The following is a 23788-nucleotide window of genomic DNA, read 5'->3' as shown; positions in this document are numbered from 1 at the left end:
CAATTTTTTTTTTGTTTTTATGATAATGGTTGCGTGAAAAGACGTCACAGTATTGCTGTTGCAGTGCAGAAAGCACATGCCACCATCGTTTTTGTAAAGTTTTCCGGTTTTTTGGAAATAAAAAGTTCTAATAACAAGGTAGGGCGTACATAAATAATACTACTTTTATAAGAACATGATATATACTAAATTTTTTTGTAAAAAGATTGATAGGGCCCGCAATCCTGCATTATCATTCAAATTTTCGTATTTAGCCCACAAGTAAAAAAAGATTGCACATACCTGCCCTAAACCCTGAATGTTAGGGTTTAGTTCAGTTTATTTTTGTTTTGTTGGCAAAAAAATATATATATATATACAAAAACACAAATAATTTGCACAACAAGGATAGCAGCGAATGACCAAAAGGTCACCAAAGTCAGCTGCCACCCAAACAGGATTTAGGTTGAGGAAGTAGCCAAGAAAAGGTGAAGCGGGGAAGACATAAAACAGCTTTCGCATGGTTGAATGCTATTGACACATTTCACCCTATATTTCTTGGTCGATTTCAATTTATGACAACATAGTAATTTGACTAGGGCAGAGACTTGTATATCAGCTTTGATTAATTTATTATTTATACACAACATCAAGTGAAAACTTTATTTAGTCAATCTTAGTGATTGGCTTGTGCCAGTGTTTAAAAGCCTCTACATCTACAAGCATGCAGAACTTATAAAGTTAAGCTTCCCAAGATACTTTTTCAATTCAAAGATAAAGATCTTATAGTATAGTCATTCAACATCATGGTTTAATCTTACAAAAAAAAATATGCCTATTGATGGTTTTTGAAGCCAACGCTTTTGTATTGATAGGGAGTAATTCAGCTATTGTAGCTTGATTTGTAGCCATCAGGTTTTGTTGAAGTGTCAACTATTTATGTCAGAATGTCTGCCATTGCAAATGGAGAAACACTGGAGTCGCTTTTGAGTAAGTTGCATTGTCATTACATTACCTCTTAGCTCCCAATGGCCATGACCACCGAGAATTCATTAAATAGGCTCCAAAACTACTGCGCCAGCGGCCAGTAGGTCATGTTTGGTTGCTGGCTTTCACAAGCCAAAATTTCTCCACTTTTTGGTATTTGAAACTTTTTCTCCACTTGTGTTTGTCTTTTTTCTCTTCACTTGCAACTTTTTTTTCACATAAAATTTCATTTGCTGACGAAAAATATTGCTGAGAAAAGTTTTGCTAAAAATCTGAGCATCCACCTACAAAAACACGGAGACTAGCTCTACATCTACTTGGAACGTACCGTACGGTAGTGCTTTTAAATACAACTGCAAAAAAATTTTAACAGACATTGTATTTTGGTTGAGAATTTGGCTGCCGAGAAGAGACTCGGGTAGGCCATGCATGGTCACCGGAAAAATAAACAAACTTAGAGGTAGTGTTGGGCGATATTGAAAAAAACAAAACGATACGATATTTGAAAAAATACTTGATATTTCGATACTTTTCGATATTTTTGTTCTAATTAAGAAAAGAGTTTCTCAGTCTTCGAAATTAGTGTCGGCAATTGCCGACGCAGATGCATGAATGGCGCATTAGTGTCGGCAATAAAAATGCCGAGGCTACACGAGCGCTTGTGAGGTTAGGGTTAGACATTCCTGCCAGTCGTTATGCAACAGCCATAGATTTGCTCCTTAGTCAACACCCTGATGGAGCTCTGCGAAAGAGGCATGTGGATGGGTATCAAAACACGAAAGCAGCAAAACGTGGACGCTTAATTGCGAACGGCGAAAACAGTGTAGATTTACAGCCAAGCGATGAGCCTCTTGATGTGACCGATTCCAGTGATGACACGACAACCTCATCTTCCGATACAGCATCTGATGATTCCGATTCTGACATCTAGTTCTTCATCAAACAGACTTTGTGTTGCTCGCAGTATTCCAATTGTGCCGAAATTATGTTAGTGCATACGTAAATCGAGGCAATCTTCTCGCAGGAAGCTATTAATTTGTTACCGGTACTTGGTTGAGCAATATAACGTTATTTTATGATAATTCAACGTCGCTAGATGTCAAATTAATGTAAAACAAACGTAAATTTCTTATTGGGCATTGTTACGCAATATAATAGTTACGCAATATAACCCACCTGAAAAATTAAATCGATTTGTGCTGACTCGAACGTTTAATCAACCCAAAATTAATTTGCTTTTCCTCCCCGTGAGTTATTCAACGTGAATTACCGTAACAGCGTGCGTATCGCGTTGCTCGCTTTAGCGCTACTTTTGGTATTATTTCATCACAACAAATCAAACAGTGCGGTCGGGATAGACTACTCTAGTATATTTTTCGCTTCTCGTTTTACATGTCATGGTACAATTTTTTTCGTAATAAACGTTCACAGCAATTGCCGAGGCAATTTCAACTTTTGCCGTTTGGCCTCGGCAACGTTTTTGTAGGGGTTTGCAGCTACGAGTTAGGGCTGTAGTAGTTAAAATATCGAACAATATTGAAATAAATATCGATATTGAAAAGATATTGTATCGAAAAATTTGATATATTGCCCAATACTACTTAGAGGTCTATATTAAACTGAAAGCATTACATTGTGTTTTAGATGTGGCCTATGAAAATACGTGGCCTAGACACGATGCACAAGTCTTCTGAACTGAAGGCTGAAGTCGATTGCAGATAATAATCATGTTACTTGGGTCCCATATTTGCCTAAAAAAGATTTCTATTGTTAAAGTGGACATAAAAAAAACATTTTGATGAAAAAAAAAGTTTTTATCTAAAAAGCAATAAATTTCATCAGGATTCTGAATATAGTAAAATTTTGACTCTATTTAATGTCTTTATGTGTCAAAACTTACAGTGATAAATAAGAATAATGTAGCTTGTGTTTTAATGAGTATTTTTCAAATGCTGTTTTCTTTGAAAGTCATTGTTTAATGTATTCAACTGCTTAATTTACAACTACTCATTTATTTCTTGTCACAATGGCATGAAATTTTGCAGGCGTAATCAATATATACTGGATAAGGGATCTATGAGAGGATTTATGCTATTTCTGTTTAGTTTCACTTAAAATTAAAAAACAATTGCAAATATTTTAAGTTTTTCTAGAACATAAATTCAAAATGCATTTATTATTTAAATATACATAGTAATACACCTGTGGAAGAAAACCTCTCATCATTATTATGGGTAAGGAATGGCGACAATGCCAGCAAAAAGTTAGGAATGCATGATATAAGTTCTCCCTTTGGACTTATTAATTTTTTTACCGGTGGTAAAAATAAAAATGGAAAACTTTTGCATTTCTTTGACATTTTGTATTTACAGAAACGCTTTTCGTCTATTTAAGGGCCATATTTTGATTGCAATGTATAGTATTGTATACTCTTCGCAAAGATATGATATAATATAGGCTATAATATGTAGGTTTTTACCAATTTATATGTAGGTTTTTGACCAATTTATTAAGGGAAGTGCTGAAATTGATATTCCATCAGGAGTGTTCCCTTAAGTGTTTTTATCATGAAAAGTTTTAATTTGAAAAAAAAAATTGCATATTACCGGTATCCACAATTAATTCGTTCAAACATTGAACAGAATTCTTTAAATACAGATTCAATAGTTTTTGTTGGCGAGTATTACTTTATCAGCTGTCAATATGCTGATATAAACCGGTGCTCGGTAGATTGTTGCAAGATTAAAAAAGTGCTGAACATCGAAACAGTTGAACAGCAAAAACTGGTGAAAAATATTTTAGGCAAATGTTGAACCCAAGTACGATTTTATCTGCAATCAAATTCACCCTTCAGTTCTAAAGGCTGTGCACAGTGTCTTCGTAGGCTACGGTTTTAGATTATCTTTCTGCAATGACAAATTTGCTCATATGCTGTTGCACTCTCAATTTTTTCTGGTGATGGAAGACCCTCCGGTTCTTGCCACTTTTTTCAACTCCAGCTCCAGGCCGGAGGTAAATGGCTCAGTAGCCTACTGTATGAACAGCTCATGATCGAAAACAATGGTGCATTGTATCCAACCCTCAATACAAGGAAGGAACATAGAGATGATGATGACTTGTACTTATACAATAAACGAAATAAAGATCATAACAAGAGTGCTCATTACTAAGTTGATTACAACAGCGTTCACGCAAAGAATACCGGTAAATTTTATTGATGATTGTTTGAACCTTATTTTGCATCATACTTTTTCAGACAAAGCTACAAGTCCAATCAATAGAGAGGACGATTGGGAACTCATCAATGACTTCTGTGATAAAGTTAATGCTGAACTCGAGGGGTACTTATGACTGCATTTATGTAAACATGAATATATCATCGCTAATATGGTGAACTGTTAATTCAATACTATCATGGTACTAGACTTATGTTACAACTGCTTATAAGCTCTCAACAGTTGCCATATTGACAATGCTTGCACTACAATCGTAACAGTTAAATTTTGTAGCCACATGCAAGTTTTTACGTTTGTGTGATCTGTTGCATTAAATGCTATATGTAATTTATTTTTAGAGTGCAAATAAGTACCAAGCTGCTTATTCACAAAATGCAGTCACCCCAAGAGAGGGAGTCACTGCAAGCTCTCACTGTCTTGGAGGCCTGCGTTAAAAACTGTGGAGAATCTTTTCACCAAGAGCTTGGAAAGTATCGGTTTCTCAACGAATTAATAAAGCTTGTTTCACCAAAGGTATTTCTTATTGTTTCAATCTAGTTAAACGATTTTGTTTCAAATTCAGTACATATACATCAATATTTGGAACAATGCTCATTTTTGTTGACTGTATTAGATGATAAAAAATATTAGCCTGTTTCACAATTGAAAAATGCTTTGGAAGCATGAGCTAACAAGATTTTCTGAAAATCTGATTTGGTTCACCGAAGGACTAGAAACTTGTCAGAAATCACATTTCATAGTTTTACGGTAGTATTTTTTTTTATCATTCCAACATGTAGTGATTGTACTTTAATAACGGTTGTCAATTTTATCAAAAGGTACTACTGGTGTTACTTGTTGACAGACAGCACCTCGACTAGGAAACCGCCAGGTTATTGGCTGCTGCCAGTAGTCTTTGCAATATATATGTAATTATGTATTATGTGTTCTATTATGTAATTACTTGATTTTTTTTTCTCATGCTGGAAGGGCAAATAAAAAACATCTCTCTCTCTCTCAGTTTAATTAACAGACATATATTATTCACCTTTTTTTTCAATTGCTTTATATTATAATCTCTAAAATTAGTTTATACTTCAGTAAAGACAGAATAAGATAATGGACTATCTTTCTGTAGTACCTTGGCTCACAAACCACGCAGAAAGTTCAACAAAAAGTTGTTGGCATGTTGTACACTTGGAGCGTTGCGCTAACGGAGCAAGTTAAAATTCGAGATGCTTACCAGATGCTGAAGAAGCAAGGTACTCTAATTATGTGAGATATCTTTTTCTAAATGGTGGTTTATCGTTTTGCAAAATGTATTTTCCTGCCAAAACGTACTAATAGTCACGTGTATAAGGTGCTTTCCCGCTAATAGCATTGTTTCGTGGCTAGTGTGGTCAGGGTTAAAAGTAATTGGTAGTGTTTTTTTCTCTGCCCAGGACTTGAAAATTTCCCAAGTCACAAGTTTTTGTCTTCAACGGCTTTAAAATTTTCTCCGATTAAGACCAAACTCCTTTCTAGCAACACCAGTGGATAGATATATAGCCATGTTATTTTTTGCATTGATTCAACGTCTGCATCTGGCGTCCAACGCGTCGGGAAACGTTGAAGCAATGTAAAAAATATTTTCTTCAGTGCACAATGCTTGTAAATTGCATGTTATGCCTTCACAACAATTTTGTATCAATTGAAAGTAGTTTTAGGTAGATTGCTTTTTATTCAATGAATCTTAACCGTTTTCCTCTTTTTTTAAATTCTGATGAGCAGTTTCACAAGTGCGAGCTGAAGATGTTAAAAGTAACAAAACCAATTCTTTATAAATGACATTTAGAAATTGTGTTGCTGTTTAAAGGTTGGATGCACCACCAGCGGATCTTTTAAGCAACCGATTTAGCTAACCATCTGATTAGTTATTCTAGAATCACTTTGCCCAAGGTTATGTGATAGATCGGTAGTCGGTAATTTTAAGCAACGGATTACAATTGGCGCATGCTCAAAAAATAAACCGCAAAATAGATTGGTATCAATCGATAGATAGCTTAATCGGTTAATTTAATCCACTGTTAAAATCCGAACTCATAACTGCACTTAAGCAATTTATATACTTTACAGGTTGCTAGCATAATTTTTGGCAATGATTTATGAAAGTTCATTTTCAAAACTTCCAGGGATTGTAAAGGTTGATCCTCCATTTAATCAATCCCTCATCTCAAATCCACCTCCTCCTCCACCTGATCGTGACACATTATTCACTGATGAGGAGAAGAAGAAACAACTTGACAAGTTACTGAAGAGCACCAAACCTGAAGACTTGCAGGTGATTTATTCATTTATTGTCTTAAGTTGTCAATTTATGTTTCATAAGTCATAATATTATCATCAGGCAACTTGTTTTGGCAGAGGATTCGAAATCGTCGATTCAGTTATTCTAGAAAGCTATATCCTTGTACAAGGCCAATCTCTACCTTAGCTAAAAAATGCCAATTTTTTATCATCCTTAATTTTTTCTCATAAATCTGATGTCAATGCTAAATGATAGGCTATAGAATGTATTGGGAACTCCAGATATTCTCTGCATGAAGCTATGACGCGCTGCTTGTATTAAACAAATAAAATAGGTTATTGATTCGATTATTCTCTCTTATTGCAACACAGTTTATCAAGACTTTCCCCCTTTTTCTCTACAATTCAATTGAAATCTTGCCATTCCTTCCGGTTACATTTTCAAATCTTTGAATTCACGTCGCTTTGCGAAGAAAGATATCCACACGACTGATTGCTTGGAACTAATAGGCCGTAGAGTTAACAGGGGGTACATTTGCACCCCAGGCCTGGAATCTTTCCATGGGGCCTGAAAACACCTCGGTATTTTACCTAGACACCACGTATTCTATGTAGTCTTATTTTTTTAGAGTAGTTTTGTTTTCAGAGCTCCAAACTTTCATATGCACGGGACTCAAGTTTTCTTCTCAATGGTTCTCTTAATAAGCGGGGCAATACCTCCACCTTCCCTTTCTAATGAAAGAATGCAAATTATTCAAATTTGTTAATCGTTAAACTTCGTTTTTCTGGTTTATATGTAATGCCAACAACTAATCTAGATTCTTGTGTGAGGAATTCAATGAGTCATTTTTTGAACCAAATTTTCCTGAAAAATATTTTCTATTTATCGCCACAAATTGAAGCAAAATCATACTCCGCCTGTTTTGAGCAAAAATGATACTTTTGAGTTTATTTTTCAAAACTATGACAAAAACGAGCATGACAAGAGCTTGTTTGAACCTGTTAAAAATGAAAGTGTTAGCAATTTTTAAGCCTTTTATAGATGCTCCAGTGTTTTCATTCTGTCTCGAACATCAATCCGTACACGATGTCATGATTGACTTGAAGTCCTTTGTAATTTTAAAAGAAATATTCGCTCTATTTCTTTGGATCTTGTATTTTAAACGAAAAATCTTATTTGTGAAGATGCTTCAAGCAGCGTTTCAAATTGATTGAGTGTCCTTGAGAAGATGCCGTCAGCGCCCGATAACATCGTCGTAACTTTTTCATTTGTTCTGTCTCGGGCACAATATTCGCTCTGTCGCTGACCGCGGTCCAGTTTAGTTTTCCAAGCAACTTGCATGCAGGCTACTGCATTTTGGGTTATTTCTATTTAACCGGCTGACAAATGTTGCCATTTTTACTTCGCTTCAATGTAGAAGTGGTAATTTTTACTTCACACTAAAACGGTGTAAAGAAAAAGATGATTAGTTTGCTCGCTGGACAAGCAAACTAGACATTTTTCAAACTGCAATACTTTGAAAAATGAGTCATAATCAAAAAGAAAAATAGACCCGTTTTACATTAATTCAACGTCTGCAGATGTTGAATCAGTGTAAAAAAAGGTCAAATTTTGTACCTGGGTTGCTTTACACATCCCTCCCTTGCTAGGCTGCCAACCGCTTGATCAAGAGCGTGGTGAAAGAAGACGAGGCAAAGATGGATAAACTTCGAAAACGAAACAAGACCATTGAAGAAGTGAACAACAACGTGAAGTTACTCAACGAAATGCTTTCACACTTCAATCCTGACGCTGCCGTCGTTGACGATATGCAAATGATGAAGGTACAAATGTGTGAGGTGCAACCCAGACGACAAAATCCGTCGTTTTTCATTGATTCAACGTCTGCAGACGTTGAATCAATGTAAAAATGACGGATTTTGCTGTATGGGAAGGCACCTGCAAAAAAGCGACTTCAAGTAGCGTACTTACTCATTTCCGACCCGTTGAAAGAGTGTGTGTCGCAAATTGGGAAACTTCGTGCTGTTTAGCTTTTCTTTGTACATAGCTGCAGTAAAGTTTATAAGTCATGGCTATCGAAACAGCACGGCACTATTTTTAAAGTTCCTGTTAAAGCAACAAGTTTAATAGTTATCCTAGTGATTGGCATTCATCTAGAGAGGTTTCGAAGGCACTTGCAGACTATAGGGCCTACTATCTTTCTGCAGCAACTTCATTTTAAAGTTCTTTTCACACCACTTATGTATTAGTGCAGCAAAACACGGTAGGTACAGTAAAATTGTTAGTTTGTTTTTAAATTTAGTTAAAAATTTTTTTACCAAATTACTTAAAATGCAATTTTTTTAGTGTTCAAATTAAATTTGTGATTGAATTTATTTTCTATTGAACCGAAACGTATCGCGCCCAGGAACTGTACGATGGTTGTCAGAAACTTCGACCTGCATTGTTCCGTCTCGCTTCCGACACTGACGACGATGAGGCTGCACTGATGAATATCCTCCGTGCAAACGATGACGTATCTAGAACCATGTTGGCGTACGAGAAAACTGTTCAACCAAAACTGACCTCAATGGTTGACAGGAAGGCGGATGGAGCCGCGGAACCGAATAAAGAAGAAACGCCCAAAAGTAACACACTGTCATATCATCCAAATGCTTTCATTTTGTCCATTGACTACAACTTGCATGATGCCGAGAATGGCCCGGTATACCGGTTACCAATTACCTCGCAATGAAAAACTGCTTTTGCACCATTGTTTTAGTTTCTTAGGTTGTTTAAACAATTTGTTTTCGAAATGATACGAAATTTGAAGTTTCTGGGATTCTCGTGTGGTTTGCTTTCTTATCGAACTCTTAGCGAAGTTTCTTAAAGCAAAGAAAAACTTCGTTCTTCATCAAGAACCTCCTTTACGAAAAGCAAAACAGACAAATAGGTTGGCGACATGAGACAAGAAACTTTTCGGCGAAACCAAATACTTTTTTCTTCAAACAACCTAAGTGTTTTAGTACACAAAAATATTTGCATCTTCATTTCTTCCGCGGTCAGTTTACTGATTGATTGACGTTGATTTTTTGTTGCGAGTCTAAATACACGCATTCATTAAGTAAAGTAAAATAATTCAAACGATCACGTAGATTGTGTGGATACTGCAACGGGTGGCTGCGAAGCGACCTGGAAGGTCTTCTACTCAAGCACCCACACAGCTACTGCCAAGTAGTAATGAGCAGTAATTCTTTGATGCCTAGAATAAAAACAACCATACATTTTTATGACAACTGTCACAGCCTCCCAAATTTGCTCGAAGAATTGCACACAATATGATTTAAGCAAAATTGGTGCCATGATTATGAACCAATTTCCTCATCAAGCAATGTATATTTCATAATTATCGCCGTAGCTTGTTTTCTTTTGCAGACAAATCTCTTACTCTACCTTTTTATGGTGGCAGGGTAAAAGCAAAACTAGAAAAGAATGTTAATTTTAGGAGCAAAATGGTTGAAACGCCTATTAATCTAATCAAAAAATAGAGAGCCCAAAATGTAGATACCAAAGTCATGTTCAGTAAACGTTTCGAAAACTTTATTTTCTTTAACTTTATTTGTACACTGAAGATGAAGAAATAATTTTCGAAGTGTTTGCTGAACATGAGTTTAGTATCTACATTTTGGGCTCTTTAGTTTTTGAGCAACATTGATTTTCTTGCCCAATTAGTATTTCTTCAATAGCTTTCTACTATTGCATGTAATAATTAAATTCATATAATAAAAGTCTTATTATTTAATTCCAATCAACTCCTTAATTGTGTCTTGATTGACAGAAACTGAAGTCTCGTCCAGTCTGCTTGACCTCGGTGGACTAAACCTAAACCCACCTACGTCATCTATCACGTCATCCTCCATCCCAGCGGGTGATGACGTATTTAAGCCATTTGCTTCTTTTACACAAAATAATGATGCTACAACGAATGGTGAGTGATTTTGCTGAGAGTCATCAGTTTAGATTCAGCAATGCACATCAAAATGCCACAGCCTCATATAATCTGTCATAGCTTGCAAACAATGGTAGTAAATCGTAAACATAGTTCATTGATTATTTTGTCCATTTCTTGTTGATCAAGATTGTATTTTGTGATTGAGCTTCTTCAATTGATTATAATTTGAGAAGCAACCATAGGATAATATACAGTCAGCTGCATAGCCAAGTGGTGGGAACCCTGGTTCGGCCTTCGAAAGTGTGCCGGCCTGACACCGCTGTGCAGAATATGCAGCTGTGTCTTTGGCAAGACACTAAAGGTTGGCACGGAAATTAGATTTCTTGCCCTCCCGTCCACTTAATCGAAATTTTCAACTACCGGCCATAAGCCTGGATATGACAAAGACAATTATGTAGAGAATGTATATTAGGGTGTTTCATTTTTTCACCATTTTTGAAATTCAAAATGCCTGGGGTCCCATCTGGTGGTATTTGGGGTAAAAAGTTTACACCCCAAATTTTTTTCAATTATGACGTCATATTGAGGTGGTCCACGAGGTTTGAAATTTTTGGGCCTCAAAATCTCGAAATTTGGCCGTATCTCCGGAACCGCTCATCATAGATCGACAAAATTAGTATCAAAATGCGCAGAAGGGTCGGTTTCCTATACCTGATGTAAAGAATATTAAGGTCTATCTGCTTCAAAAAAAAAGTTATTTCAAAAAATCTGATTTTCGGTGTATTTTCTCCTGATGAACAGAGATCAGGTGATCAAGATAAAAGTTTTTCTGTATTTTTCTATCTTGGTAGCTGCTATTGCGTAATAATAGTCCTTGTTCGTTTTGCAAGAGATGAAATGGTAATTTGAAGGTACCGGTATTACAGTACTATTATAATATTAATGTAACTGTTGAGGAAGAGGTATGCTGCTTACCTGCTTTAGATTAAGTGTCATTATGGCATTAAGGTCAGGTATTAGTAAGTTGATGCAAAACTTCAAGGTATTGGAGAGAAATGTGCTTCCCCTGAATTCAGACATAGTCAGTCACTATTTTTACTTGAGGAAGAAAGTAGACGAAACTAATCCTGAGTTTTTTAAGAAAATACCTCATTTCCAAAATTTAAAAGATGAACTGCTGAAAGATGTAGTTGGCATATGGAACAAAGCTGGTCTTCCAGTGCTTAGCAAACAGAGAAACCTAGCACTTCAAGCATACAATCTGCCAAAGCATCGGCACTACTATGTTTGAAACAGAGAAAAAGAAATGAAGTAGCTAGATGTCTACACAGTAGCGAAAGCGACTCTGATGGTGACATGAATTGGGAAGATGATAAGGAATACGAGCCTCTGAAACCAGCTGTTTGGGGAAAAGTGTACAAGAAAGTATATTATTTTTCCATAAATGATAGAAGTTGTGTACTTGCTGATCGTAGGATGACTTCGGTACCCCAGCAGTCAGATCTTATGAGGTCGGTTCTTGGAAAAGATCAAGTAGCTGCAATGCTGCATCACCTTCGACAGTATACCGCCAACGACAAAAAACGAGAGAAAAATCTCTGATGGAAAGTGAGAACCTTCTCAACTCAGCTTCTGTCATGCAGTTATGTTATGATGGGCGCGTTGTCGATAAAATAGATCGATACGTTTTCTTGGGCCAACTTGTTGATGATAATGGCATGAAGCACGAAAGTGTGCTTGCTGTTAAATCTTTTCCCAAAAGTGTGTTGGTCACTGCAGAACTGATTTTTGGCACCATCATCCAGGAGGCTTGCAGAGTTCACCTATCCCAAGTATATTCAGTCATGGCTGATACGACTGCTCTCAACACGGAAAAAAGTCCGGAGTCAATACTCGACTGGTCAATTATTTTAATAATGAAGTTGGTCATGATATTCATACCCTTTAATGCATGTTCTACATAAACGAAATATATCTTTCCCATGTCATTTCTTTTGTGGACGGTGCCAAGAAGAGTCCTGGAGCAATGCAACATGGGGCTTTGCTTAACGAGATAGCAAGACTAGGCAAGCCCAGTACTGAAACCTTAACACCAACTATTATTCCGCAATAACAGCTTCTCAGAGTGCAAAAATACAGAAAAACTTTTATCTTGATCACCCGATCTCTGTTCATCAGGAGAAAATACACCAAAAATCAGATTTTTTGTAATAACTTTTTTTCTGAAGCAGATAGACCTTAATATTCTCTACATCAGGTATAGGAAACCGACCCTTCTGCGCATTTTGATACTAATTTTGTCGATCTATGATGAGCGGTTCCGGAGATACGGCCAAATTTCGAGATTTTGAGGCCCAAAAATTTCAAACCTCGTGGACCACCTCAATATGACGTCATAATTGAAAAAAATTTGAGGTGTAAACTTTTTTCCCCAAATACCACCAGATGGGACCCCAGGCATTTTGAATTTCAAAAATGGTGAAAAAATGAAACACCCTAATGTATATACATCTACTTTCAGTTGCCTTAATCTCATTACAACTTCCATGGAGATTTGTCATCTTTTGAAATTGTTGTCCTCTCTAGGATTGGACGATAATCTTCTTCTAAACTTCCCTGCTCCAGTCACCGCATCTTCCTCCAACAATGTGGATTCCTTATTGGATATGTTGAGTCCGAAACCAGCTGCTACATCACCAACCACATCAGTGTTCCCTTCTCCTCAACCACAGATTCCAAAGCTCCCGACTCCTCCACAACCTAAACAGCAAACAAAGCCTTCTGTGAGTTAATGGTGGACACATTTTAAGATTGATTTTAGTTGCATTGACAAGATGTATAATCGTTTGGTTCGAAGTTTTAACCGGTGTGTTGGAAAGGTGGCATATTCAATTCATCGCTGTAAACTTGACATTTCAAAATTATGGTATAATGTGAAAGGTCCACTTGCCACCCCTTTTTTATTAATGCGTGCTGCCATTTTTTAAGTATGTGAGTTAATGTTGATATCTTAACGTCTCTTGGCATTGTATTTTACGTTTCGAGAACGTGATAACTTCGAAGTAATTCTGTAAACTACTGAAATTAAAAAGAGCATCATAAGTTATATTTACCTGAGCCACTAAAATTAGAGCCGCTAGTGCTTCACTTGTGCATGATTTCAGCCTTTGTGAATCAAATAATCAGTTGATTCTTAACTTGCCTGTCGAGTCGGTTATGTCGATAACCGTGTTCTGCATTCAAAAAGTGGATGCTCTGCAGTTGAAGTCAGCACTCCGATGACTATGCTCAGTAATGTCGGGTGTAATTTCATCCGCAGACCCATCTATTTTATATTTACTTTACATATTCTTCTTTCTTGGATGCAGATGTTTGCTGACATAGGTGATCTTAGTAGAGATTTAATGGAGAAGTCCTTGGGAGGAAAAGTGGCAGGAAGCAGTTTTCCGTAAGTGTCCCGGAGGCTTTATTCCATGTTTGTTCATACCACCACCTCTCGGTGTGTAAGAGATCCATCAATGCAATGATGTATCGGAATTTCAATCACACATCGTCAGCATTGCTGTAATATGTAGCTGGTTGTTGGAGACGATTGCGTAGTTTTGTCAAATCTAACCGCAGTCTTTATGTAAACTTTATTTCGTCATTTGTAGTTGAATACGGAGCAACCAATTATGCATTATTGAATAATAGTTTCCATTATGTCCATCGTTAATTCCTTTCAAGTTGATAGAAACCTTCTATAAATGGTCTGGTTTGGCTACCACCGCTGGTGTGAGACTGCTGGGTATTACTTCAATTATTCATTATCGGATTTGATTGATCTTTATGTTTTACTGCTCATTTTACTCCAGCGAACCGGTTGCAAAGTTGTCTCTCAATGAAATGAGCAAAAATCCGGCCGGCGACAACAAACCAGAGCAGGCTGGAGTTAACGCACAGACGGACACGGCCGCCATATTTGATTTAAGCTTTCCAACATCGGCAACAGAAACCGTCTCTTCCCCGCCGGAACCTCTTTTGCAGCCGGCCACCACCACTGCCGCTCCACCGATGTCGCTACCTGTTCAACCTACTGCAATTCTCCAAGACGCTTCCCTGAACGATATTACGGTTCCGCTTGAGTCCATCAGGCCAAGTAATGAGCTTATAGAAAAATACAGCTTTACATTAAATTCTTGTTATTTATTAGAACATCACTAATTGGCTAACGTGGACTAAAACTTGTAATTGAGATCAAGAATTATGATTTACTGAAAATGGAAATAAACTAAATTGCGATCACTTAACTAAGATTGAGTATTTTTGTTTTGCACGATGGTTGCATGATTTATATAACTGAGGAGCGTTGCTTGTAAAGTAGCGTGTTGCAACATCATCATCATCATAATCCATCGTCGGTTCATTGACCTGTTCCATCATCCATTGACCTTGTTCTGTTCAGTCATCCATTGACCTGTTGCAACAACAATGATCTTGGTGAAGATTGAAAACTTTACTTGGCTCCTAACTTTTGAATATATTTGCAAATATTTCTGAGAATTTTCAATATCCAACAATCGTTGTAATTTGTTACAAACAAAATTCATCGAAGTTGATTCGTTTCATGGTGTAACTTCATTTTAATATGTCAAGTTTAGTTTTTAAAACTTAATTTTCTGAAAACTTTTTTTATTTATGTTTTCTTTCCTACACGACGTGCCATCTTATCGTTTCCTGATCATGTTTCAGGCACATTTCCTCCTCTCACCGCTTACGACAACAATGGTATCCGCATCCTCATCCACTTTGCAAAGGACCATGCTTCTCCAACGAGGACGGACACCTTGGTCTCTGTCGTGTCCATACTAAGCACAAGGACTAACCCAGTCCAGAACATCACTTTCCAAGCCGCTGCGCCAAAGGTGACTTGTTGTGTCTTCACACATGTGTCGATTGTGCCATCACACATGTGCCAATAGTGTCGTCGCATGCAAGTTGCAATAAATTACTGCAAAGAAATCCTGTTTTTTAAATAGGAAACTTTGTGTCCTTATTTTTCAGATAATGAAAGTGAAACTCCAACCCCCATCCAATACGGAACTCCCAGCCTATAACCCCATTTTCTCATCGCCCCCACTAACCCAAATTATGATCGTATCAAATCCTAACAAGGTAGGAGTTTTCACACGGTCTTAAGTTCAAGTTACTTTTTGCTTGTTTTTTTTTTATTCCGTCCGGTTTGCTCCTTACTGAGCTTCATCCTCATAGCAAAGTCGCACAGACGAACCGTGAAGGCTCACATTATCACTTTGTTCACACTCCAACGTCTAAAGTCTAAACTCTTACAAACCAAAAACAAATTCTGTTCTTGAATCAACATTTTCTTATAAATTTTTAACCCCACATTTTCAGAAAATCGAAAAACTGCTCATTTTTACCGGTTAATGTTTATTTGCGTGGTTCCCAAATATTACAGCTGGGTCATTTCATTATAATACAGACAAAATTTCAAAATTTGGGCACCACCTAATTTTTTTTTTATTGGCTTAAAACATGCTTCTCACTTTTCTGAGAAGAATGGTGCAAATTTGATAAAAATCACATAAGCGGTTCTCGAGTTATAAGTGAAATAACCCTTGGCCACTAGGTGGCTTCATAGATAAGGAGCAATAGAAAAACGGCAATATCTCAAGAACCGCTCAACATATTTGGATAATTTTTAGCTCTACCCCCATGTTTTCTGGGGTGGACTACATGTTGATAAACATTAAAACAAGTTTTGGCTACTACTTTTTGAGATAAAAAGAAATTGACCTCTTGTCGTTCCTCACCAATAAAACCATGATGCGTAACTTTAAAAAAAAAAATTTTTTTTATTGGGTAGAGAAAAGATTGATAAAAAGTGTGGCAAAAACAGTGTAGTGCTAAAGTCTCAACTTTCTGCACAAATCACATTTAAAAGTAGTGAAAGATGGTTCCCTGAAGAGGTTCAATACTCCTTTGTGATGTCATAGTCATGTTTGTTTTCCCTTAATCACACCATTGTGTTGTCATAGGCATGTTTAAAAGAAATATGGTTGCACTTAATCCATCCAATTTGAACTAGTTTGCAGGACTTTGAGACTTTAGCACTACACTGTTTTTGCCAAACTTTTCATCAATCTTTCCTCTACCCAATTAAAAAAAAATATTTTTTTTTAAAGTTACGCGTCATAGTTTTATTGGTGAGAAACGACAAGAGGTCGATTTCTTTGTATCTCAAAAAGTAGTAGCCAAAACTTGTTTTAATGGTCATAAACATATAGCCCACCCCAGAAAACATGGGGGTAGAGCTAAAAATTATCCAAATATGTTGAGCGGTTCTTGAGATATTGCCGTTTTTCTATTGCTCCTTATCTATGAAGCCACCTAGTGGCCAAGGGTTATTTCACTTATAACTCGAGAACCGCTTATGTGATTTTCATCAAATTTGCACCATTCTTCTCAAAAAGTGAGAAGCACCTTTTAAGCCAATAAAAAAATTAGGTGGTGCCAACCAATGTCTGTATTATAATGAAATGACCCAGCTGCAGATGTTTAAACAATGTAACGAAAGAGTGATTCTGTCAGCTGGGAATGTGACTTTTGTTTTGGCTGTGGTCATCATTAACCCTTATAGATCCAGATTCCAGAATTAAAATAATGCGCAGCTCAACTTTAATCCTGATGCTGAAACAATGACCTGGTTAGTGGTTATTGCGGTTAAGTTGAAGTTTTGATCACGTCGAATTCCCCTTTTACAGAAAGACGTCAAGATTCGGTACAAGCTTGACTACAAGATCGATCAGCAAACTGCAATCTCTGAAAGCGGGTTAATAACCGGCTTTCCCCCTGTTGAACAATGGGGCAAGCTATAGAGTATCATCTTTGGTAGGTGTTGGCTGTTTTACGAACGCAAGCGAGCAGTTCCGCTTATTTTTAAACAACATTGACAAAAATTTGTGTTTTTTTTGTGATCATGCTCTTCAAAACAGCCAGTGTCTATGATTTTCTTGATCAGGCGTATGGACCAATCAGATCGCATTTCCCCAACTAGATTTCTTTTCGTGAACTTTACTCGTGACGTCAGGTTATCCTGAACCGCTCACAAACCGTCACCCAGCCAGCAAGGTCTTTCATTGCATTGGTTTATTTTTCAATATAAAAACGAAGGGTCTTGCTAGCTGGGAAAATGCCATCTTGACTACTTTATTTCGTATTCCGTGTTTTATTTGATATGATTAAATCGTTACAGTGATAACTTAAATCGTATGTAGTCAATTTGTGATTTCAGCGTTCATATCTGTATATTATATGCGTTGTGTTTTGCGACCTAAGGTACAGTACAGACTTTTACGTAAGAGTACGAAAAGTATTGCCTTAGATATACCTAAAATATAGAAAGCAAAGTGCTAAACAACAGATCTTTACCAGTATAGCCAAAGCCGCTTCACTATATTACTACCAGCTGCAGATTTCCTAAAATGTTATGTCAGTGATTGTCATTTTTACGAAAGCCGCCAACTTTAAGCCATAGAATATTCCGCACACCTATTGCTATGTTTGTGCCATGAATCGACTGGTGGTCCCCGCATTCACAGTGGCCAACTTTTACCACATCAGAAGCTGTCCCTTCCGCCCAAAACTTCAAATTTCAACCTAGCAAAGTCGGCTCCTTTTTCACAAATTCAACTCCTGCAGACGTTGATGCAATCCAAATAGTCCAACGTTGCTAGTTGGATGAATCGTGTATTTGTTGTTAGAGCAGCTGTGCGGTTTCGGAAAAGTGTGTCTACCGATATTCGTTGCTAAATCATCAGAATGCCTATCTTCTCCGTGCTGGTGGTATTCTGCTGCCACTTTGTGATGTCAACCACGACATGACCATTAAGTCATTCAGAAAAACATTGGTCTAAATTTTAGTTCATTTGGACTTAATAATAAAATAAACATTGAAACCTTCTTAATTTTCATCTTTCCGTAATTGCACCAAACGTGTTGCCGATATAATTTTTTTAAATTGTTTTGTGCGAATTATACTACACATCAAGTTTCTGCCACACTGGGATGACTAACCGTCAATCGAAGTGAAAATGGCTCCTTGAAAACTTCCCAGACAACAACGTCTGCAGACGTTGAATAAATGTAAAAATGGCGGATTTTGCTGTCTGGGTTGGGAGAATCTCTTGGTTCGTTTGGGCTTTGGTTGCTGTGTTGACGAATTAAGTCTTCACCTTCGAACGGTCATTACTTTTGCAACGTGATGCTCCACCATCGACCCTGTATTCATCTTGATATCACATCCCCATGTTAGGAAATAGTGTATTCTTTGTTTCAAAATGTGCTGTTTGTAATACAGTAAGAATTCTTAGGGTTTTGTGTAGAAAAAAGGAAACAGATTTCGTTACTTGAAAGTTGCGCGACATTTACATGCATTACAAGCATTCAGCTATGATCCATTTTGTCTTGCGTGTTTATATTGCCGACCGTAACGCTGTTCAGAGCGGTTCCTTTGCCACAGTTTGTGCAGAACGGTAACACGTTTTATTCCTGTTTTTAAGAAACACCTTTGTCGTTTGCGATTGAATTTGTTTTGTGAAAATGCCACGTGCCAGCAGGAAGTAATGTTTTTCCATGAATCTATCAACGAATCGTTGACAGGCTTTCATCTGTTAAGAATTAGTTTTATTTGTCATCGTAAATTGGCTTTAACCACGAATTACACACCAGCTGTTGATGTTGAAAATATCGGTCTCGTAACAGGTTTTTTAACGCAACTCAAGAGGGCGCCAACCTTTTGTAATTAGTTTGCTTGAGACTAACGAAACTGATAACCAGCCAACAAATTTACTCTTTACATCGTTTCAACGCCGCCGCACTTTAAAACGATGTAAAAAAACTAACTTTGCTTGCCGGATATGACAGAAAAGGACGTCGAATTTCTTGTTTAGAAAAGCTATTACTCTTGATTTCTGTTCTTTTTACATTGATTTAACGTATGTAGACTTCAATGTAAATAACACGGGTTTTGTCAGCTCAGATGATGTCTCCTGTCATGGTTTCAGCGAGTTATTACGGTGTCATTTATATTACAATGTGCAATTTAAATAAAAATCGCAGCAAAATCACTACAGACTCAGTTTTCTCGAACTTCCCAAGAGTGTGAACCTCCCCCCACTGTCCGTGATATTCACTTTCTTGCCCACTTGACGTTGGATGGCGTCGCCAAGAGATTTGCTGTCGGTTTTTAACGTTTTCTCTAATTTGGAGCTTATCAAACATCACGTAGCTTTCTTGAGGAGCAGGCAGGGAGCTAACACAATCAAGCTGGGTGTCCGACGTTTTTTCGTAAACAGTTGTTCGTAAAACAATTGTATACGTAAAATCAATTCTTCGTAAACACAATTTTCGTAAAGCAGTTTTTCGTGCATGCAATTGACCGTAATTCTAATTGTTCGTAAAACAGTCAGGCAACAGTTTTTTTTTTTAACAGTTACAATTGTGCTTAAGACGTGCTGTGGAGTGTAGACGGGCAGACAACAGAGGGTAGGACAGAGTCCCTGATTCAGAATGGCATTACAGTTGGTGCGCAGCAAAAAAGGAAAGCCAAAACTTTTGTATAGTGGCCAGCTTTATTACAAAAGATTATAGTGCAATTAACGCACAAGGGCAAGAAACTACTTATTGGAAATGTGAGCATTTTCGAAAGAAATGCCCTGCACGAGTAACAACTGCTGTGGCAGCCATTGTACAATCCAGAGGTGGACACTTAATTTTGGGTTGGGCGCCCAGGTCGTTGTCAAGGGCGCCGTCCTCCAATATTTGCAATTCAAGTGTGGAATTGAAGGGTGGCACAGAGGGTTCATGTTCCAGGTATCTAAAAATCATCCAGATATTTGGAAGTTCATATCTGCAATCAAGCGAGGGCAAAACCTGAGTAAGGTTCGCATTGAACAGTATGTCAGTGGCCAAGCAGGACCCCCTCCGAAGAAGAAGTACAAGGACAGTGCAGAAAGACTAACTAGAGTCGTCCAAACCTGTCATCAAGACTTTCAAGATGATGAAATTTGTGATTACTTGCGTGGAATTGCACACAATAGGCTACTTCATACTAACCTTGGCTGGTGGACCATTTGTACGAAGTTACTTAAAGTAGTTGGTAGTGTAAGCAAAGAATTGCTAAACACAGACAATTGTTGTATTCGAATAAATAACAAAAAATGCGCTTTTTTATTGTGCTTATTTTTTATGTCGTCGTAACTTGGTTATTCTGGAAAACTTGCATTATGCACCTTCATCGGAAATTTCAAGATAAACTTTGCTGTTGCGAAAAATTGTTCACGAATGATTGACCTATCACCTGTTTACGAACAATTCACCTATACGAACAATTGATGTATAGGAAGAATTGTTTTACGAACAACTGTTTACGAACAATTATTTACAAACAATTTACCTATAACTATCAAGCTGGACTGTTGAACTCAAACTATATTTTAAGAGGCCTAATTTTTATACTTAGTTAGGCCTGGTTACTGGTTAGTGGTTATAGGTATCCGTGAAGTACGGTAGTTTTTTGTTTTCTTCACTTTGCGTTTGCATATCTGGTCTTGACTTCGATTGGCTTTGACTTTTGTATTCAGGTCTACCAAGTACAAACAATCAGCCTGCTTCATGATTAGGTTTGAATCTTTATCCTCAGACTGACAAAGCCTTGATTGCCGACCTGGTTATTCCTGGTATTTTCGCATACTTGTAGAGAGGCTTTTGACGCAGGGCCGGTTACCGAGATTGACAGAGTGAAGTTTTCCGATTGTTGAAGTGTTGTTGCCGGGGAGTTATTCCATTCACTAGATGCCGCTGAATGGAGAGCAGTCCTGAAATGCGTTGCTCAAGCGCACACCCCGAGAGTCGAACAAGCGCTACTTGAGCCGGGCGCGTAACCACTGAGCTAACGGGGCGAATATTGTATTCATATTGTGCAAAAGCCAACTAACTTTTTTCTCCCGCTTCCACAGCACATAATTTATGTCACTTTTGAAGACGCGTCTTGATAGGAAGTCCAACCAGATAGCATCGTAAAAACAATACTTCAGTCCTGCTGCTAGCTTATGCAGTCATGGAGAGAAACGATAGAGCTTGAAATGGTTACAAAGGGGACCATTGGCGTAGGCTATGTAGGGACTTCTTGAGTGGGGTATTTTAGAGAATTTAAAACTTTTTTAAAGGAAAAGAGCTCTTTTTCTCACAGTGAACAAACAATTAGTATGCTTAGCCTAATAACAAAGCCGACTTTGCAATATAAAACATCTAGGCTACCGTAATTAAAGATTATTTTACATTGAAAACTTAACATAGACCAGGGGTTCTTAACCGGGTGTAAATTTACCCCCTGGGGGTAAATTTCATCTACCGAGGGGTAAATTTACTGAATCATAAATTAAGGCTTTCAGACAAAATTAGATCTATGGAATAGAAGAGTTCAAAAAGGAATTTACGCAAATTTTCCAACATTTGATGATTGGAAAGTCAGTAGAAGTCGCATCAAGATTTCTGATCTCGAAGTCGAAATATGCCAGCACCTTGCCGCCTTAAAAAAGAACTTTGACCGTTACTTCGAAGGTGAAAGTTTTAACAGTAGGCTACTGCTCTTTGGATAACTCATCCCTTTGAAGCCAAATTTATATTTGATAATTTAATCAAATAATTTATATTTGATACGTAATTTACTTTACTGCCGGCTTGGTTTAGTTTTTATTCAGCATTTTTTCAATATTTACGCTTTTGCTTTTTCAATTTTTTACGCTCATGTTTTGGCATTATTGCGTCACTGTAATGTTGTTTAAAACATTACTTGTAGGTTTTAACTGCCCTTTATCAGAACTGACGATGCACTGAATAAGTGCGAAATATTATTTTCTGTAACATCTACTGACAACTGATCCCTGTTACCTTAGCAATTGAGGTTTTAGCCTTTGAAGCCAAGTTAGAAAGTATTGCTGACGACGATCTTTGCAGAGATGAATTGATTGATCTTCAATGTTCAACAACGCTTTGTTCCAAATTCTTATCGTGCAATGGTGACTTTTCCAAGTTTTGGTGTGGATTAGTCGAAGAGTTTCCTACGCTGACTAAGCGTGCATTTGAAGTTATTATAGGCTACCTTTTCCAACTACTTAACCTATCTATGTGAAGCAGGGTTCTCTTTATTGTTGGCTATATTAAAACAAAACATCGATCTCGCTTAGTTCCCAAAGACGACATGCGAGTAGCTCTTTCAACGACTGTTCCAAGACATTATTTTTTTCACATGACCCCGTCAAGAACAATCGTGTCTTCGGCAAATAAACAGCTTGTTTTTGATATTTGCCAAGGAAATCCAAACAAAAAGGATGTTTTTCATTTGTTCTCATGGTTGACTGGACACGATGACATCACAAAGGGCCACCAAAACGGTGGGGGTAAATTTTACTTTTTTCATTCGGCAAGGGGTAAATGAGACAAAAAAGGTTAAGAACCCCTGACATAGACCTAAGCGGGTTCCGATGCCTGCAAGGATTCGTGGTCCGTTGTGTTGGACACAGGCGTCTAACCGAAAAACAGCATCACTTAAGCTATAATGAGAAACCTTGAGTAATAGTTTTAGTTATCAATGACTTTTGGTGAGATTTTCACTTTTTTGGCCACTGATATCCATTTAACAAGTAAAATCGTATGTTTAAATTTATTTTTTTTTAGCAACGTTTGCAACTACAGTTAATACGGAAAGGAGGTTTTTCAATCCATGACTGTACCTGTAACAAAAAATAAAAAAAAAGATTGTAGCTATATTAAAACAAATCGTCACAGACAATATTTTTATCAATTTGAAAAAAAAAACGTGGAGGAGCCGGGTATCGATCCCGGTACCTCGCGCATGCTAAGCGCGCGCTCTACCACTTGAGCTACACCCCCAGATGAAAACTTGTATCTACAATCTGTATCTCCAACTCTAATCAGTCTTAGAGCTAGGTTACAATATCTAGGTGATGAAGTGCCTTTTTGAGTACCTCGTGCAGATTAAATTGTTGATTTAGTCACGTTGAGCCTTTGACAGTCACACCAACCTTAGAAAATTCATCCTAAAATGTCATTCACTAGGCCTACATCCTTGACGGTGGATAGCGTCGCAAAGTGGTTGGTTGGTTTTGAATCTTTTTCATTGCACTGACAATGCCTTGATAGGTTATTCCTGGTAGTTTCCCATACTTGTAGAGGCTCTTGACGCAGGGCCGGTTGCCGAGATTGACAGAGTGAATTAGTTTTCCGATTGTTGAAGTGTTGTTGCCAGGGAAGTATTCCATCCGTTAGGTGCCGCTAAATGGAGAGCAGTACTAAGAATGGGTTGCT

At 37.4% G+C, this 23788-nt stretch overlaps 1 protein-coding gene and 1 non-coding gene across 2 annotated transcripts; one reads left to right on the top strand and one right to left on the bottom strand.

Moving 5' to 3' along the window:
* Positions 1–852: 852 nt before the first annotated feature.
* On the top strand, positions 853–19521 carry LOC145775280 (ADP-ribosylation factor-binding protein GGA1-like). Its single transcript, XM_082586538.1, has 14 exons — positions 853–969; positions 4223–4307; positions 4541–4715; positions 5320–5443; positions 6353–6501; positions 8118–8291; positions 8876–9095; positions 10286–10435; positions 12986–13182; positions 13768–13847; positions 14254–14537; positions 15131–15303; positions 15443–15553; positions 17164–19521. Exons 1-14 carry the CDS (start codon positions 927–929, stop codon positions 17275–17277), a joined length of 2079 nt encoding a protein of 692 aa, XP_082442664.1. The 5' UTR covers positions 853–926; the 3' UTR covers positions 17278–19521.
* Positions 19522–23280: 3759 nt separating this feature from the next.
* Trnaa-agc (transfer RNA alanine (anticodon AGC)) lies at positions 23281–23353 on the bottom strand. Its single transcript has one exon. It is a non-coding gene; the product is annotated as a tRNA-Ala (tRNA).
* Between the last annotated feature and the right edge of the window lie 435 nt (positions 23354–23788).

This window comes from Aplidium turbinatum, chromosome 8 (assembly GCF_918807975.1).
Source record: "Aplidium turbinatum chromosome 8, kaAplTurb1.1, whole genome shotgun sequence".
In the NCBI taxonomy this organism is placed as follows: Eukaryota; Metazoa; Chordata; class Ascidiacea; order Aplousobranchia; family Polyclinidae; genus Aplidium; species Aplidium turbinatum.
Note: the sequence above shows the minus strand (reverse complement) of the source record. Positions and strands in the feature narration are given on the sequence as shown.